General features: G+C 36.4%; 1 protein-coding gene across 1 annotated transcript in view; it reads left to right on the top strand.

Annotated features, from left to right (window-relative positions):
- C2CD6 (C2 calcium dependent domain containing 6) overlaps window positions 1–16881 on the top strand; it is an 85952-nt gene that overhangs the window by 27851 nt on the left and 41220 nt on the right. Inside the window, exon 5 of the mRNA XM_030802818.1 lies at window positions 10215–10337. Coding sequence (XP_030658678.1) covers window positions 10215–10337 — 123 coding nt within the window. The remainder of the gene's footprint in view (window positions 1–10214; window positions 10338–16881) is intronic.

Here is a 16881-nt window from a genome sequence, read left to right as displayed (position 1 = left end):
CATAGCAAGACCCCATCTCTACAAAAGAAATATTAAAAAATTAACTGGGTGTGGTGGCATGTAGCTGTAGTGCCAGCTACTCCGGAGGCTGAGGCAGAGGATGGCTTGCACCCAGTAGTTTGAGGCTTCAGTGAGCCATGATCCTATCACTGCACTCCAGCTTGAGTGACAGAGTGAGACCCTGTCTCAAAAATATCAAACCTAAACAAACAACAAAAACAACAAAAAACCATGATTAATACAGGCGGGAGTAAGAAAAAAATTGTTTCTTTGTTTTAACCATTGTAGAAATTCTTGACTTTATATAGTATATAATTAGGATAAAATAAAATTGCATTGCATATGCTTTAGGACTTTAATTTGCTAAAATGTACAACATAGATATAGGTTAAAATTTTTGAAATCCATACAAACTAACAACTGAAAACACATAGGAAGTGGATTTAACTTAGTTTAATTGTTCCAGAAAGCTGCTGGGAAAGTGATATAAAAACTCAGACTGAAGAATGAGTAGTAGTGGATTTCTGGTTCTGGCCATGCTGGAATAGCTGGTATTGGATTCACTCGTCTGCTCTGAACAGCTATGAAACAGAAAAATATATGAAGGAACTATATCCTGGCATTGGACAATGGAAAGTGGAGGGAGGCACTTCTAAAGAGAAGGGAAGCGCAAGCGGTGAGCTCCACATTTACAGCAGCTTTTTATCTGGCAGTGATTCCCGCACAGCGGAGTGAAACCCAAGCAGAGAATGGCAGTCTTGGTGCGCGGAGGAAGCAGATGCTGAGCAGAGGAAGAAGAGAAAGCAGAGATGGCAATTTAGGGCTCCTATAGGGGCTGGAATTTGTTGAGCAGGGTTCTAAAGAAAAAGGAATAGCAGATAAAGAGCCCAGAAATCTATGTAGGTATTCTCCTCAGGTTCTTGGCTGAAAATAAGTTGTGTGTGTACAGGGTAAGCCTCCAGGAGAAACTACAGAGAACAGACGCTGGAGGGCTGAGAGCTGACTAGAAAATTCAGAAGTCCAAATTCAGAGTTATTGGAGTCTGAGCGAAAGCAGAGAGTTCTGATTAAACAGTCGCAGAATTCAGCTGAGATCCCAGAAAGGCCAAGTTTTAAGAGCAAGAACCATGTTCTACAGAAACTGAAATAGACCCATCCTCTAACGAAGCCTCTGTAGGACGAACATAATCTGCCAGGAATTGCCTTCCAAAAAAGAACTGAACACTTTTTAGAGGAAGATATTTTAAAAATCCAGTCTTTGTCATTTATAATGTCCATTCATACAATAAAAAATTACCACTTATGGAGGGATAAAAGCAGTCAATAGAAGTAAACCCATAGATGATCCAGATGTTCAAATTAGAGACAAGAACTTTAAAATAACTGTCATAAACATATCAACGTGGAAACGGTGTACAAAAGGTGGACAAAATGGGAATTTTGAAGACAGTGAAAATGGAAGAGAACCAAATAAAAATTCTAGATCTAAAAAATACAGTATTTGAAATGGATAATTCATTGAAGGACTTAAAAGCATTCTGGAAACAGTAAGAGAAAGGATCTGTGAACTGAAAGATTGGTCAATCAAAATCATTCAAATTGAAGCTCAGAGGAAAAAAAGAATGGAAAAATGCAAGAAACTGGTGGGATACTGTCACTCAATTTATAACATATAGTTGAGTCCCAGAGGAAGAGAAGAGGAAATATATTTTTTTAACTTTTAAGTTCTGGGGTACATGTACAGGCTTGGTACATAGGTAAACTTGTGTCATGGGGGTTTGTTGTACAGATTATTTCATCACCAGGTATTAAGCCTAGTACTCAGTTATTTTTCTCATCCTCTGCCTCCTCCTATCTTCCACCCTCTGATAGGCCCCACTGTGTGTTGTTCCCTTCTATGTGTCCATGTGTTCTAATCATTTAGCTCCCACTTGTAAGTGAGAACATGTAGTATTTGTTTTTCTGTTCCTGTGCTAGTTTGCTAAGGATAATGGCCTCCAGCTCCATCCATGCCCCTGGAAAGGATATGATCTCATTCTTTTTTATGGCTGCATAGTATTCCATGGTGTATATGTACTACATTTTCTTTATCCAGTCTATCATTGATGGGCGTTCAGGTTGATTCCATGTCTTTGCCCTTGTGAATGGTGCTGCAAGGAGCATATGCCTGCATGTGTTTTTATAATAGAACAATTCATATTCTTTTGGGCATATACCCAGTAATGGGATTGCTGTGTCAAATGGTATTTTTGTTTTTATGTCTTTGAGGAATCACCACACTGTCTTCCACCATGGTTGAACTTATTTACACTCCTGCCAACAGTGTATAAGCATTCGTTTCTCTCTGCAACCTCGTCAGCATCTGTAATTTTTTTTTGAGTTTTTAGTTATAGCCATTCTGACTGGTGTGAGATGGTATCTCATTGTGCTTTTGATTTGCATTTCTCTAATGATCAATGATGTTGAGCTTTTTTTCACATGATTGTTGGCCACACATGTGTCTTCTTTTGAAAAGTATCTGTTTATGTCCTTTGTCCACTTTTTAATGGGGTTGTTTGTTTTTTTCTTGTAAATTTGTTTAAGTTCCTTATAGATGCTGGCTATTAGACCTGTGTTAGATGCATAGTTTGCAAAAATTTTCCCCATTTTGTAGGTTGTCTGTTTACTCTGTTGATTGTTTTGCTGTGCAGAAGCTCTTTAGTTTAATTAGATTCCATTTGTCAATTTTTGCTTTTGTTGAGATTGCTTTTCGTGTCTTCATGATGAAATCTTTGTCCCTGCCTATGTCCTGAATGGTATTGCTTAGGTTGTCTTCCTGGGTTTTTATATTATAGTTTTGGGTTTTACATTTAAAGATTTAATCCATCTTGAGTGAATTTTTGTATATGGTATAAGGAAGAGGTCCAGTTTCAATCTTCTGCATATGGCTCGCCAGTTATCCCAGCACCATTTATTGAATAGGGAATCCTTTCCCTATTGCTTTTAAGATCAGATAGTTGTAGGTGTGTCATCTTATTTCTGGGTTCTCTGTTCTGTTCCTTTGGTTTATGTGTCTGTTTTTGTGCCAGTACCATGCTGTTTTGGTTATGTAGCCCTGTAGTATAATTTGAAGTTGGGTAGTGTGATGCCTCTAGCTTTGTTATTTTTGCTTAGGATTGCTTTGGTTATTTGGGCTCCTTTTTGGTTCCATATGAATTTTAAAGTAGTTTTCTCTACTTCTTTGAAGTATCTTAATGGTGGTTTAATAAGAATAGCATTGAATCTATAAATTTATTTGGGCAGTAATGGCCATTTTAATGATATTGATTCTTTCTATGCGTGAGCATGGAATGTTTTACCATTTGTTTGTGTCATCTCTGACTTCTTTGAGCAGTGGTTTGTAGTTCTCCTTGTAGAGATCTTTCACCTCTCTAGTTAGCTGTACTCCTAGGTATTTTATTCTTTTTATAGCAATTGTGAATGGGAGTTCATTCCTGATTCAGTTCTTGGCTTGTTGTTGGTGTATAGGAATGCTAGTGATTTTTGCACATTGATTTTGTATCCTAGGACTTTGCTGAAGTTGTTTATCAGTTTTAGAAGATTTTGGGCTGAGACTGTGGGGTTTTCTAGATGTAGGATTATGTCATCTGCAAACGGATAGTTTGACTTCCTCTGTTCCTATTGGGATGCCTTTTATTTCTTTCACTTGCCTTATTGCCCTGGCCAGGATTTCCAATCCTATGTTGACTAGGAGTGGTGAGAGAGGGCATCCTTGTCTTGTGCCAGTTTTTAAGGGGAATAGGGAATTGGTTTGGATTTACATCCATTGTTTTTGAAGCACATCAGCTGAATTAAGTTGAGGTTTGTTAAAAAAAAAAGTAGGGAACCATTGCCCATTCAGTGTGATGTTGGCTGTGGGTTTCAAATAGGTATTGAAGGACCATACCTCAGAATAATAATATCTTTGTTATTATTATTCTGAGGTATGGTCCTTCAATACCTAGTTTATTGAGAGTGTTTGACATGAATGGTATTGAATTTTATTCAATAGCTGCATTATCTGCATCTATTGAGATAATCATGTGGGTTTTGTCTTTAGTTCTGTTTATGTGATTGATCACATTTATTGATTTGTATATGTCGAACCAACCTTGCATCCCAAGGATAAAGCTTACTTGACAGTGGTGGGCAAGCTTTTTAATCCGCTGCTAAATTCAGTTTGCCAGTATTTTGTTGAGGATTTTTGCATCAATGTTCATCAAGGATATTGGCCTAAAGTTTTCTTTTTTGTTGAATCTCTGCCAAGTTTTCATCAGGATGATGCTGGCCTCATAGAATGAGTTAGGGAGGCATCCCTTCTCCTCAATTTTGGCGAATAGTTTCAGTAGGAATGGTACCGGCTCTTCTTTGTACATCTGGTAGAATTCAGCTATGAATTCATCTGGTCTTGGGCTTTTTCTGGTTGGTAGGCTATTTATTATTGCTTCAATTTCAGAGCTTGTTATTGGTCTATTCAGGGATTCAGTTTCTTCCTGGCTCAGTCTTGAGAGGGTATATGTGACCATGAATTTATCCATTTTTTGAAGATTTTCTAGTTTATTTGCGTAGTGGTGTTCATAATATTCTCTAATGGTTGTTTGTATTTCTGTGGGGTCAGTGGCAACATCCCCCTTGTCATTTCTGATTGTCTTTATTTGAATCCAGACGAGGAAATATTTAAAGAACTAATGACCTAAGTCTTCCCCAAATTGATTAAAAATCCATCCAGAGATTCAAGAAACTCAGTGAACCTTAAGTGAGTAAGTACAGAAATGATCACACATATATACATCTCATTCAAACTGCTGAAAATGAAAGACAATGAGAAAATCTTAAAGGCAGCCAGAGGGAGGAAAAACACATTACATTCAGATGCACAACAATAAGAATATCAACTGACTTTCCATCAGAAACAATGTAAATCGGAGGACAAGAGAATGCCAGCTTTAGAATGCTGGGAGGCGGGGAAAGTTCAGCCTAGATTTCCATATTCAGTGAGAATATACTTCAAAAAGATGGTGAAAGACAAAAGCTGAGAGAATTTGTATCCAGAAGACCTGCATTGTAATAAATAAAGAAAGCTTCAGGTTGGAGACAAATGATCCCAGATAGAAGCCCAGATACACAGGAAGGAAGAGCACTAGAAATGGTAAATGAGGGGATGAGGGAGTAAAAATACAAGACTATTAAAAACATTTATCCAAAAGACAATTGAGTTTTATTATTTAAAAACACAATAATGTCAATGAATGATAGGAATTGTAGCATATGTAGAAGTGCAATACATCACCAGAATAGCACAGAGAATGAGGAGGTGTAAATAGAATTATACTATTGGACATGGTGGTTTAATTTTAATTCAAGATACATTGTGATATGTGAAAGATCCATATTATAATCCCTAGAGCAACCACTAAAAGTGAAACAAAATTGTATTAGGAAGGAAGAAAGGAGAAGGAGAGGGAGGGAGCCAGGGAGAAGGGGGGAAGGAGGGAGGAAGATGAGTGTGGAAACTAAATTAGTATTAAATTTGCGAACTTAGAAAATGACAGTAAAACTTTAGGAAATCAAGAGGAAGAAATTAATAACAAAAGAAATAAATGAGTTATTTACAACAGTATAGATGTTAAAGAAATGTAACAATACAAAAGCTAATTAGTAATAAAAGTAACACAGTAGGCACAATTCTGGTCTCATTAAGAAAATTATGCAAAATTTGGAATATAGGTATAAATATGAAGGCAGTTAAAAACTGTAAGAGAATACCATATATAACTCTATGCTAAAAATTTGAAAATATCAATGAAATAGAATATTATATTAGAAAAATATAAATTACATTATGTTTTAGCTCTATCTTTTGTAAACTGAATATAGATTTAAAATATCCAGTCTGACAGTCTTTGTATTTTATCTACATCTGTTAGTGTAGTAGTTAATATATGTAATGTTAATGTATGTAACATCACTGTAGCATCTGTTACATTTTATATAATTATAATATGTTTGAGTTTAAATCTGTTACCTTCTTTTGTGCTTTCTATTTATCCCAGTTGAACCGTGGATTATTTTTTTCTTCTTTCCTCTTTTGTCTTCTTTTCTTCATCTCTGGGATTGAGTACAGTTGATGCTTGGACAACACAGGCACTGAGGCACTGACCCCCCTCTGCAGTCAAAACTGACTTCCCCAGTCAGTAGACTACTAATAGTCTACTGTTGACTAGAATTTTTACCAATATCATAAACAGTTGATCGACACATATTTTGTGTGTTATGTATTATATACTGTATTCTTACAATAACGCAACTAGAGAAAAGAAAACATTAAAAAAATCATAGGGAAGAGAAAGCATATTTACTGTTCATTAAGTGGAAGAGGATCATCATAAAGGTCTTCATTCTTGTCGTTTTCACATTGAGCAGGCTGAGAAAGAAGAGAGGTTGGTCTTGCTGTCTCAAGGATGGCAGAGGAGGAAGTGGTGGAGGAGGTAGAAGGAGAGGCAGGAGAGGCAGGCACATTGGGTCTAACTTTTATTGAAAAACCATGTATAAGTGGACGCATGCAGCTCAAACCATGTTGTTCAAGGGTCAACTGTATTTTACAATTTCATTCCATTTTTCTTCTTTCTTGTTTTGGAGATTATACACTACTCTTTTTAAAAATGGCTATCATAGAAATTATATATGCTTATCAAATCCAATGTTTAACAATACCCTCATCCTTCATCCTTCTCCTGAGAAGAGCAAGGATCTTAGAAACTTTAATTCCATTTATCACCCTCAACTAATATGTTATTATTGTCTCTTTTTTTGTATTTTTAATTCCCCTGAGTTGTAATTTGTATTTATTTAATATGGTTTATATTTGTTTAGTTTACCTACATATTTGCCACTTTAACTTTTCTTACAGCTCAGATCATCCTCCTGGGGTCAGTTACCTTCTGTCAGAACTATTTATTTAAAATTATTTTTCCTATGAGAGTTAGTCGGTGACATAATTATTTTGTTTGCTTGGTTTTTTTTTTTTTTTTCTTGTTCTGTAGGGAATTTTTTTTTTTAATACTTTAAGTTCTGGGATACATGTGCAGAACGTGCAGGTTTGTTACATAGGTATACAAATGCCATAGTGGTTTGCTGCACCCATCATACCGTCATCTACATTAGGTATTTCTCCTAAGGCTATCCCTCCCTTATCCCCCTACCCCTCGACAGGCCCCGGTGTGTGATGTTCCCCTCCCCTGTGTCCATGTGTTCTCATTGTTCAACTCCCACTTATAAGTGAGAACATGCGGTGTTTGGTTTTCTGTTCTTTTGTTAGTTTGCAGGTCTTTATGTCATTCTCATTTTTGAATGAAATTTTTTTTTGAGTATAGAATTGTAAATTTGCAGTTATTTTCTGAAGTATTTCACTATCTCTTAGCTTCCATATTTGTTGAAGAGAAGTCACTTGTCAGTCTGTCACCTTTGAAAATAATGTAGCTTCCTCTTTCTGTGTGTGTTATATATTTTTTTCTTCTAATTTCACTCTGATGTGTTTATATTTGGGTTTCTTTATATTATGTTGGGATTTATTGGCTGCTTAACCTGGATTGTTGATGTTCATTAGTTATGAAAAATTATTAGCTAATATTTCTTTCTTTCTTTTTTTTTTTTTGAGACAGTCTTGCTCTGTCACCCAGGCTGGAGTGCAGTGGCACGATCTTGGCTCACTGCAACCTCTGCCTCCCGGATTCAAGCGATTCTCCTGCCACAGCCTCCTGAGTAGCTGGGATTACAGGCACGCAACACCATGCCCGGCTAAATTTTGTATTTTTAGTAAAGATGGGGTGTCACCATGTTGGTCAGGCTGGTCTCGAACTCCTGACCTTATGATTCACCCACCTTGGCCTCCCAAAGTGCTGGGATTACAGGCATGAGCCACCATGCCTGGCTAGCTAATGTTTCTTAAAATAGTGCTTCTGTGCTCCATTTTCTTAATCCTTTATTTCCTTTCCTTGGACTCTGGTTAACTTACGTTAGGTATTCTTACACTATCTTCCATGTCTTTTAACCTATAAAAAATATTTTTTATCACTTTGTCTCTCTGCCCTGCATTCCAAGTAATTCTTCTGATCTTTATTTTATTTTATTATTATTAGTTTTATTGAGACAGGGTCTCCCTCTGTCACCCACACTGGAGTGCAGTGGCACAATCACGGCTCACTGCAGCCTCAACCTTCTGAGCTCAAGTGATCCTCCTATCTCAGCCTCCTGAATAGCTGGGACTAAAGACGTGCACTACCATGCTTGGCTACTTTTTGTATTTTTTTGTAGAGATGGGATTTTGCCATGTTGCCGAGGCTAGTATCAAACTCCTGGGCTGAAGCAATTCACCTGCCTTGGCCTCCCAAAGTGCTGGGATTCCTTAATTCTAGTTCATTAATTCTCCAAAGCTGCATCAGATTTGTGGTTGTGTTGATATAGTGTTTTTATACAATTGTTTTAGTTTTCATTTCTACAAGTTGTTCCTTGTTTAGGTTTGTTAAATCATTTTTAAAGTTTCCTGTGCCAGGAGTATATTTTCAGTTTGGTTTTTGTTCCTTTAAAGATAGTAAACATAGCTCTTAAAAATTCCCATATTTAAGGTTTTTTGGGGGTCTATTTTTGCTCTTCTCACTTGTGGCACTTTGTTTCCATGCTGACTGAGTTATTTTTGACTGTTAACTGCTCATTTTCCTTGGAAAATTATTTGTGGAACTTCTTTGAGGTTTAGGATGAAAGTAGTAGCTCTACGCAAGATTTGTGTTTCTTCTAAGGCAACCGAGCCCACTACCAGTTTGGGACCATTTTCAACTAAATTCCACTTGAGATATTTTTTAAAATTTAAGTTGTCCTGTTTATTTGTTTATGTTATGACAAAATATACATAATATAATGTTTACCATGTAAGCCATTTTAAGTATCTGGCTCGAAATTTTTTATAAGATTCAGTGACTGTGACTTTAGGCTGCAATTTCACTGAACCAGTTTTTGTTTATAGCTTATTAGGGACCCCACACTCCATTCTACTCAGCAGTACAACTTCCCTTGCAGCCTTCTATAGATGTGATGGGAGAAGGGGTTCTCCATTCACTGAAGCCATAGCCCTTTGGGTTCTCAGCTTTCTGGGAGGATGGTTGGGGAAGGACCCTCTGTTAAATGTATCATGTCTTGTCTTCTCTCTTCTTTGCCTTTCAAGACCATACAAACTGCAGTTTTAGGTCACCAGATTGGGAAGTGCCCTGAGGGCAAATGTAACTTCAGGGTCTAGTTTACTTCTCTGAGTGTCTGCCAATACTTGGAGTTTTATATGATTACTTCTCACCGTTTTATTAACCCTGTTTTGCTTTTAAAATGGTATTTTAAATATTTTATTGCGCATTCGTAGTTTTCTACTGTTTCTGATAATCAAGATGCCAAATTGTTGAAAAATGGAGCCTGCCCTCTTAACTAGTCTGCTGGCACACAGGGCTTGCATTCCTTTTATCTCATTTCTTGGGGGAAAACAGTTTTTTTTATTATTAGTTTTACTGAGACAAGATCTCAATAAACATAACTTTAGGAAGGCTGGTATTGGCTCTGATGTCAACCATCAGGAGAGACACTGTAGGAAGGCACCTGGCTTCTTAAGAGTGGGGAGGCATGACTTTTTTTCTAATTAGCAATAGAGTGTACAGATATTAAAGGTTATATAATAATGGTACTGTGCTCCAGAGCTCAGGGTTGGGAGAGAATTTCAAGTTCAGGCAATAGTACATATTTTATCAAAAAGTTAAAGAACAGAGACTGAAAAGGGTATTAGATATTTTTTAGTGTTGGATATTTGGATAACCTGTATTTGGATTATCTGGATTATTTGGATTTCGTATTGGGTAGTTGATTACCTTTGATAGTGTAGTTTCAATAGAGTATTGAGGGTGAACTTTTGTGTAGAGTTAAAAAGAGAATGTAGGGAATGGGTGTTTCCAAAAGATGATAATTGACGTTAGATATAAGCAAGATCTTCATTCTGTTGGTATTAGTATATATGTGACTGTGAGGTTGAAAGTTATAAAGCTAATGACATACAAAAATGAATCACTAGGTATGCAAATAATGTAATAGTATATTGGATGTATGTGTTCAGAAATATTTAGGCTCAAATTTAATGCTATTTTTTTAATATATTTTGATATTGAGGTTCCCAGACGTTATGATGATGAGCGGAATAATATTTTATTGGAACTCATACAATATGACAATAGAGAAAAACGTGCTTTCTTGTTAGGGAGTGTTCAGATACATCTTTATGAAGTAATTCAGGTATGTATAAAATGATTTTTTCACCTTGGTATCACGTTGCCAGTTGGTTGTCCAGTTTGTTGTTGTGATTTATTATACTTGATGGGCTTTTTTTGTTTATTATCTGCCTTCAAATTCATGTGCTTAAGAAATAAAATCTCTCTTTGCCTATATATTTTTTCAAAGAGTTGGCTTATAATAGCATAATGTTTTTTTTTTTTTTTGTGACAGAGTCTCGCTCTGTCGCCCAGGCTGGAGTGCAGTGGCGCAATCTCAGCTCACTGCAAGCTCTGCCTCCCGGGTTCACGCCATTCTCCTGCCTCAGCCTCTCCGAGTAGCTGGGACTACAGGCGCCCGCCACCACGCCCAACTAATTTTTTATATTTTTTAGTAGAGACGGGGTTTCACCGTGGTCTCAATCTCCTGACCTCGTGATCCGCCTGCTTCGGCCTCCCAAAGTGCTGGGATTACAAGCGTGAGCCACCGCGCCCAGCCAGCATAATGTTTTTAAAAATTTATTTTCCAGCTTGTAATCCCAGCACTTTGGGAGGCCGAGGCGGTTAGATCAACTGAGGTCGGGAGTTCGAGACCAGCCTGACCAACCTGGAGAAACCCCATCTCTACTAAAAATACAAAATTAGCTGGGCATGATGGCTCATGCCTGTAATCCCAGCTACTGGGAGGCTGAGGCAGGAGAATTGCTTGAACCTGGGAGGCGGAGGTTGCAGTGAGCCAAGATCGCGCCGTAGCACTCCAGCCTGGGCAACAAAAGCAATACTCCATCTCAAAAAAATATATATTATATATGTATATATAATATATATGTATATATATTATATATGTATATATAATATATATGTATATATATTATATTATTTCATACATATTATATGTGTATATATATATTATATTATTTCATATATATAATATATGTATATATATTATATTATTTCATTTATATATATATGAAATTAAGTAACCAAAAAACCCATACGTAGACTTTTAGGTTGTATCACTAACTTTCTGGAAAATAAATTTTCTTGACTCACTGCAACCTCCGCCTCCCTGGCTCAAGGGATTCTCCTGCCTCAGCCTCTTCACTATCTGGGACTATAGGTACATGCCACTACACCTGACTACTTTTTGTATTTTTAGTAGAGACAGGGTTTTGCTATGTTGCCCAGGCTGGTCTCGTACTCCTGAGCTCAAATAATCTGCTCACCTCAGCCTCCCAAAGTGTTGGGATTACAGGCCTGAGCCACTGTGCTTGGCTATTTAAATTTGCAAATAAAAGTTGCATATATTTATCGTGACAGAATGATGTTTTGAAATATGTATACACTGTAGAATGGCTAAATAGGGTAAAACATGTTTTATTAAGTTTCTGAAATGTCTTAAGACATGACTGAAGCTGCAAACTCTGTCTCTTAGTTGGCAATACAAATTTGGTTTAGTTCTTTCATCCTTAGCTGGGCTGCTTACAGACTTCCTTGTGCATGTGTCTTTTAGAGGTTAGCCAAAGATTTGGGCAGAGTTTATATACAGATTTTATGGTTGCTTCTCTCTTGTTTTCTCCTTTCTAGGAGTCCTTTTCACTTTCCAGCAGCTCACTTTGTGGTTGTGTTGAACTCAGAGTCAAGAACTTACTGATTGGTGAATAAGTATAAACAATCTAAAGTATTTTCAGGAATATTTTTTGTTACATACAGCAAGGAAGTCTTCAAAAACTAACGGGGTTATGTCAACAGCCAGATTGCAGGCACTCTTATTGGCCAACTTCAGAATAACTTGAACATAGATTATTGCAACATTCTGAATAAAGGAAAATTCATGACTCCTTGGTGATCTTCAAAAAAGAGAAGAAAAGAGGTGGCATAAGAAGAAAAAGGAAAATTTTAAAACAAAAGAATACCAGTTTATGAATGTGGAAGTAATGAAAGAATTACAAATTATTGTTTTTGCAACTCTTTATAATGAATAATGATTAATTCAGTCAATATTTAGCAATGGCACTAAAAACCATTAGGTAAAAGGTTATCGGGAAGCAAGATATTTGCATGGTGCCATAGTAACAGCGCAGGGGAAATGTTCCTCTACAATAGAGAGATGTGGTAGTTGCCACTTTAACCAAGAGCTCGAATTTAGCATAATGAATGGTGGATAACTTAACATCATGTACTTCCTGTAGTGATACAATGTGAAGTACCCAGTATTATCTATGACTTATCTTCATCAAAAATGTTTAACCTGGCTGGGTGTGGTGGCTCAGGCCTGTAATCCTAGCACTTTGGGAGACTAAGGTGGGAGAGTTGTTGAGGCCAGGAGTTGGAGACCAGTCTGGCAACATAGCAAGACCCTGTCTCTACACACATAGAATTAGCTGGGTGTGGTGGCATGTGCCTGTAGTCCAAGTGACTTGGGAGGTTGAGGCAGAAGGATCGATTGAGCCCAGGAGTTCGAGACTGCAGTGAGCTATGATCGTGCTACTGCACTCCCTGTCTCAAAAAAAAAAAGAAAAAAAAAAAAAGAAAGAAGTTTAACCCAAATCTAATCAAGCTGAGTGTAGAACTAACTTCAAGTTTACAAGAATTTAGTGAGTAGGGAAAAAGTTAAACAGTACCTTAAGATAAGTACAGAAATGGGACATACCAGTGTAGATTCTTTAAATAGCTGTGGTCATTAAAAAAAAAAACAAAAAAAACGCACCAAAGATGGAAGGAACTGTTCTAGATTTAAAGAGACAACAAATTTGACTGAATACAGATTCGAAAAAGTTATAAAAGACTCTTGGGAGCCAGGCATGGTGGTTCACACCTGTAATTCCAGGACTTTGGGAGGCTGAGGGAGGTGGATTGCTTGAGCCCAGGAGTTTGAGACCAGTCTGGGGAACATGGTGAAACCCTTTCTCTAAAAACAAAACAAAACAAAAAAACAAAACAAAAACAAAACCCACAAAGAAATACCCACAAAAAATTAGCCAGGCATGGTGACACCTGCCTGTAGCCCCAGCTACATGGGGGGCTGAGGCAGGAGAATTACCTGAGCCCAGTGAGGTCGAGGCTGCAGTGAGCCAAGGTTACACCACTGCACCCCAGCCTGGGCAACAGAGTGAGACCCTGTCTCAAAAAATAAAACATAAACATAAATAAAAGACATTCTTGGGACAATTAGGAAAATTTAATAAATATTTACTGAATATTAGAAAAAATTCTAGAATTGTTAATTTTCTTGTGTATAATACTGATATTGTGGATATATATGTATGAATATTCTTATTTTTACAGTATCCAAGGTAAACATTGGGAGTGAAGAGTAATGATGATTGCAACTTATAAATAGATCAGCAAACATATATCTGTACACACACAGAGATTTTAAAAAATGGCATACTGTTAAATCAGATAAATTTCTAATACATAGAAAGAGTTGAAGAAGGATAAATATATGGAGTAATGAATAAGTGTAAGCAACCAGAGATTCTCAAAAATATTTTGGGAGAAGATCTTTGGAAATGACTAAAGTTCCTTTGACTGTATGGCAATTGAGGCATCAAAAAATGTGACATTACTTATTAGTTAATTTTTGTTGAAGAAAATGTAGAAACTTAGATACTTAGACTAGAAGCATATATGCAAACTTTTCAATGTTTATTTTTATAATATCTTGAATAATATGCTAATATTTTAAAATACAAAGGTAAATTTTTTAAAATTCAGAAATCACCCATCATTCCACAATTCTAATATAACATTTCATTGTTCAGAGTTTCTTTCCAATTCTTTCCTATAAACATAAACAGAAAAATAGAAAATATGAAAAGATCCGAATGCATATTCTGGAACTGAAAAGTAAAATATCTGAAATTAAAAATTTGCTGAATGGGCTCAACAGCAGAATGGAGGTGCTAGAGGAAAGACTATTGTTTTCTTATTACTTTCTTTAAAATTTATGTGACTATTTAAAGTAAAAATTATAACATGATCTGTGCGGTTTATAATATTTGGAGAGGTAATGCATGTGACAACTATAGCATATAGCATAGGGAGAAGATGAGGTCTAAAGGACTTTTATAATGCAAGGTTTTTGCATTTTCTCTGTTTTATTGTAATAAAAATAGAGTTCAAGTCTTTATGTTGCTGCTTGATGCCATCTTCTGTCTCCTCCCTCTCCCTCAAGAAAAAATGATTATCCAAAACTTTGTATTTATTATTCCCTTATTTTTCATAGCTTTCTACTTATGTATGATTATAGAAATATTATTTTATATTTCTAAATATAGTATGTTTCTAATATTAATACACTTAGCTAGTGCTAATTTTTTGCTGCTGCATACAATTCCATATGGGTGTATTCCTCTGTTTGCCCATAAATTAATTTTTTAGCTGATTATTTATTTTTAATTGATAAATTCTGTATATATTTATGGGGTACAATGTGATGTTTCGATCTACGTATGCACTGAAAAAGATTCAATCAAACCAATTAATATTTCCATCACCTCACCAACTTATCTTTTTTTATAATGAAGATGATGAAAATCTATTTTATTCAGCAATTTTGAAATATACAATATGTTACTATTAACCAGGCAGTGCAGTAGATCACTAGAACCTGCTCCTCCAGTCTAACTTTATACACATCTTCCCTTTCTCCATTCCTACCCCTACTCCCCAGCCTCTGGTAACCACCTTTCTACTGTTTCTATGAGATTGACTTTTTTAGGTTCCACAGATAAGTGAGATCATACAGTGTTTTGTCTTTCTGTGCCTGGCTTATTTCACTTAGTATAAAATTCTCCAATTTCATCCATGTCACAAATGACAGAATTTCCTTTTATTTTAAAGCTGCATAGTATTCCATTGCATGTATGTATATACAGCACATATTCATCTGTTCATTTGGTGATTGACAGTAGGTTGCTTCCATATCTTGGCTATCGTGCTGACATGAGTGCAGATATCTCTTTGACATACTGATTTCAATCTCTTTAAATGTATACTCAGAAGTGGGATTGCTGGATCATGTAGTAATGATATTTTTAATTTTTTGAGGAACACCCATAGTATTTTCCAGAATGTCTGTATGGGTTAAATACCACTTATCTGAAAAAGCCTGGGGCCAGAGGCATTTTGTACTTCTAATTTTTTTTTTTTTTGATTTTGGAATATTTGCATATACATAATGAGATAGCTTGGGGATGGGACCCAAGTCTAAACATGAAGTTCATTTATGTTTCATATACATCTTATACACATAGCCTGGTGGTAATTTTATACAATATTTTAAATAATTTTGTGCATGAAACAAAGTCTTCATTGTATATTGATTGTGACTTGTCACATAGGCCAAGTATGGAGTTTTTTTTACTTCTGGTGTCATTTTGGCACTCAAAAAGTTTCTGGAAAATTGTGGACCTACTTATTACAGCAGAGATGACTATAGATATTGAGCAAGGATACCAAAGGTTAATGTGGTTTGAAAGATCCAGCCATCCCTGAGAGATGAGAGAAGTACTCAGTCCTATCAGGACTCAGCTTATCATGTAGAATTATGTTTAAGTAACCCCTCTCTTAGGAGGGTGCAAGGTTAGAGGTAACCAGGCCCATGCATGTTGTTGTCTTTCCACAATGTCAGACTTTTATTAATGCTATTTCAATCACAAAAGCCACAGCTACATGGAGTTCCCAAGGAGCCAGTTCTCCTTAGTACCTCCCGTTCACTCCGCATGCTGTGGGCACACAGGCTCAAGCCACTCCACAAGTCAGTCAATATTGCAAACAACATAATAGTACACTTAATATGTAAACATTGCATTCCACAACAAAGTAACATTTAATATCAAGAGGAAAAAGAAATAGGAGAAAAGGTTAACGAACCGGCCTATGGAGAGCAAAGAAGACAAAAGGAGCCCTGGTCTGGGCTGGGCAGTCCATTGGTCTTGCAAGGAAGAGTCTGAGGTTGCAGAACCTTCAGTGGCAGAAGTCAAGTTCTTATCACAAGTGACTGTAAGATGGTGTCAGTTAAGATGGCTGTTTCGAGCTGCTGAAAGCCTAATCTTTTATAGTCACAGAGTCCTCTGCTGAAAACAGATAGTGGAAGAGTATGTTTGTTTCTGTCCTTATCTGGTTGAACATAGTCTTTATTTTTTTATTTGTGCTTTAAACAAAACATCTTATCCTTGTTGGCAAAGTGCCCTATGAAATATAAAATGGAGTCTTTTTCTAAGATGGAGTTAGTTATGGCAAGGATGCTCGATACACCCTCAAAAACAATGTGGGCATGGCAGTTCCTTTAAGACTTTCAAAAAGGGGAACTGTAACTTAGCAGGAATATTTTTGTCTACAACATAATATAAATACATTTATTTCTGTTACTTGAACTTGGAATTTTTATTTTCTTCTTTTGAACATTCCTTATGTTTGTACTTTGGCTATTAGGTTCATATGTGCATTTGGAAAAATTATTACCTGATTTGTGGTTTAGATCATTGTTGTCCAACCTTTTTGGCACCAGGGACTTGTTTTGTGGAAGCAAATTTTTCCACAGACCAGCATGGGGAGGGTGG

The sequence above is a fragment of the Nomascus leucogenys genome, chromosome 22a (assembly GCF_006542625.1).
Source record: "Nomascus leucogenys isolate Asia chromosome 22a, Asia_NLE_v1, whole genome shotgun sequence".
NCBI lineage: Eukaryota > Metazoa > Chordata > Mammalia > Primates > Hylobatidae > Nomascus > Nomascus leucogenys.
Note: the sequence above shows the minus strand (reverse complement) of the source record. Positions and strands in the feature narration are given on the sequence as shown.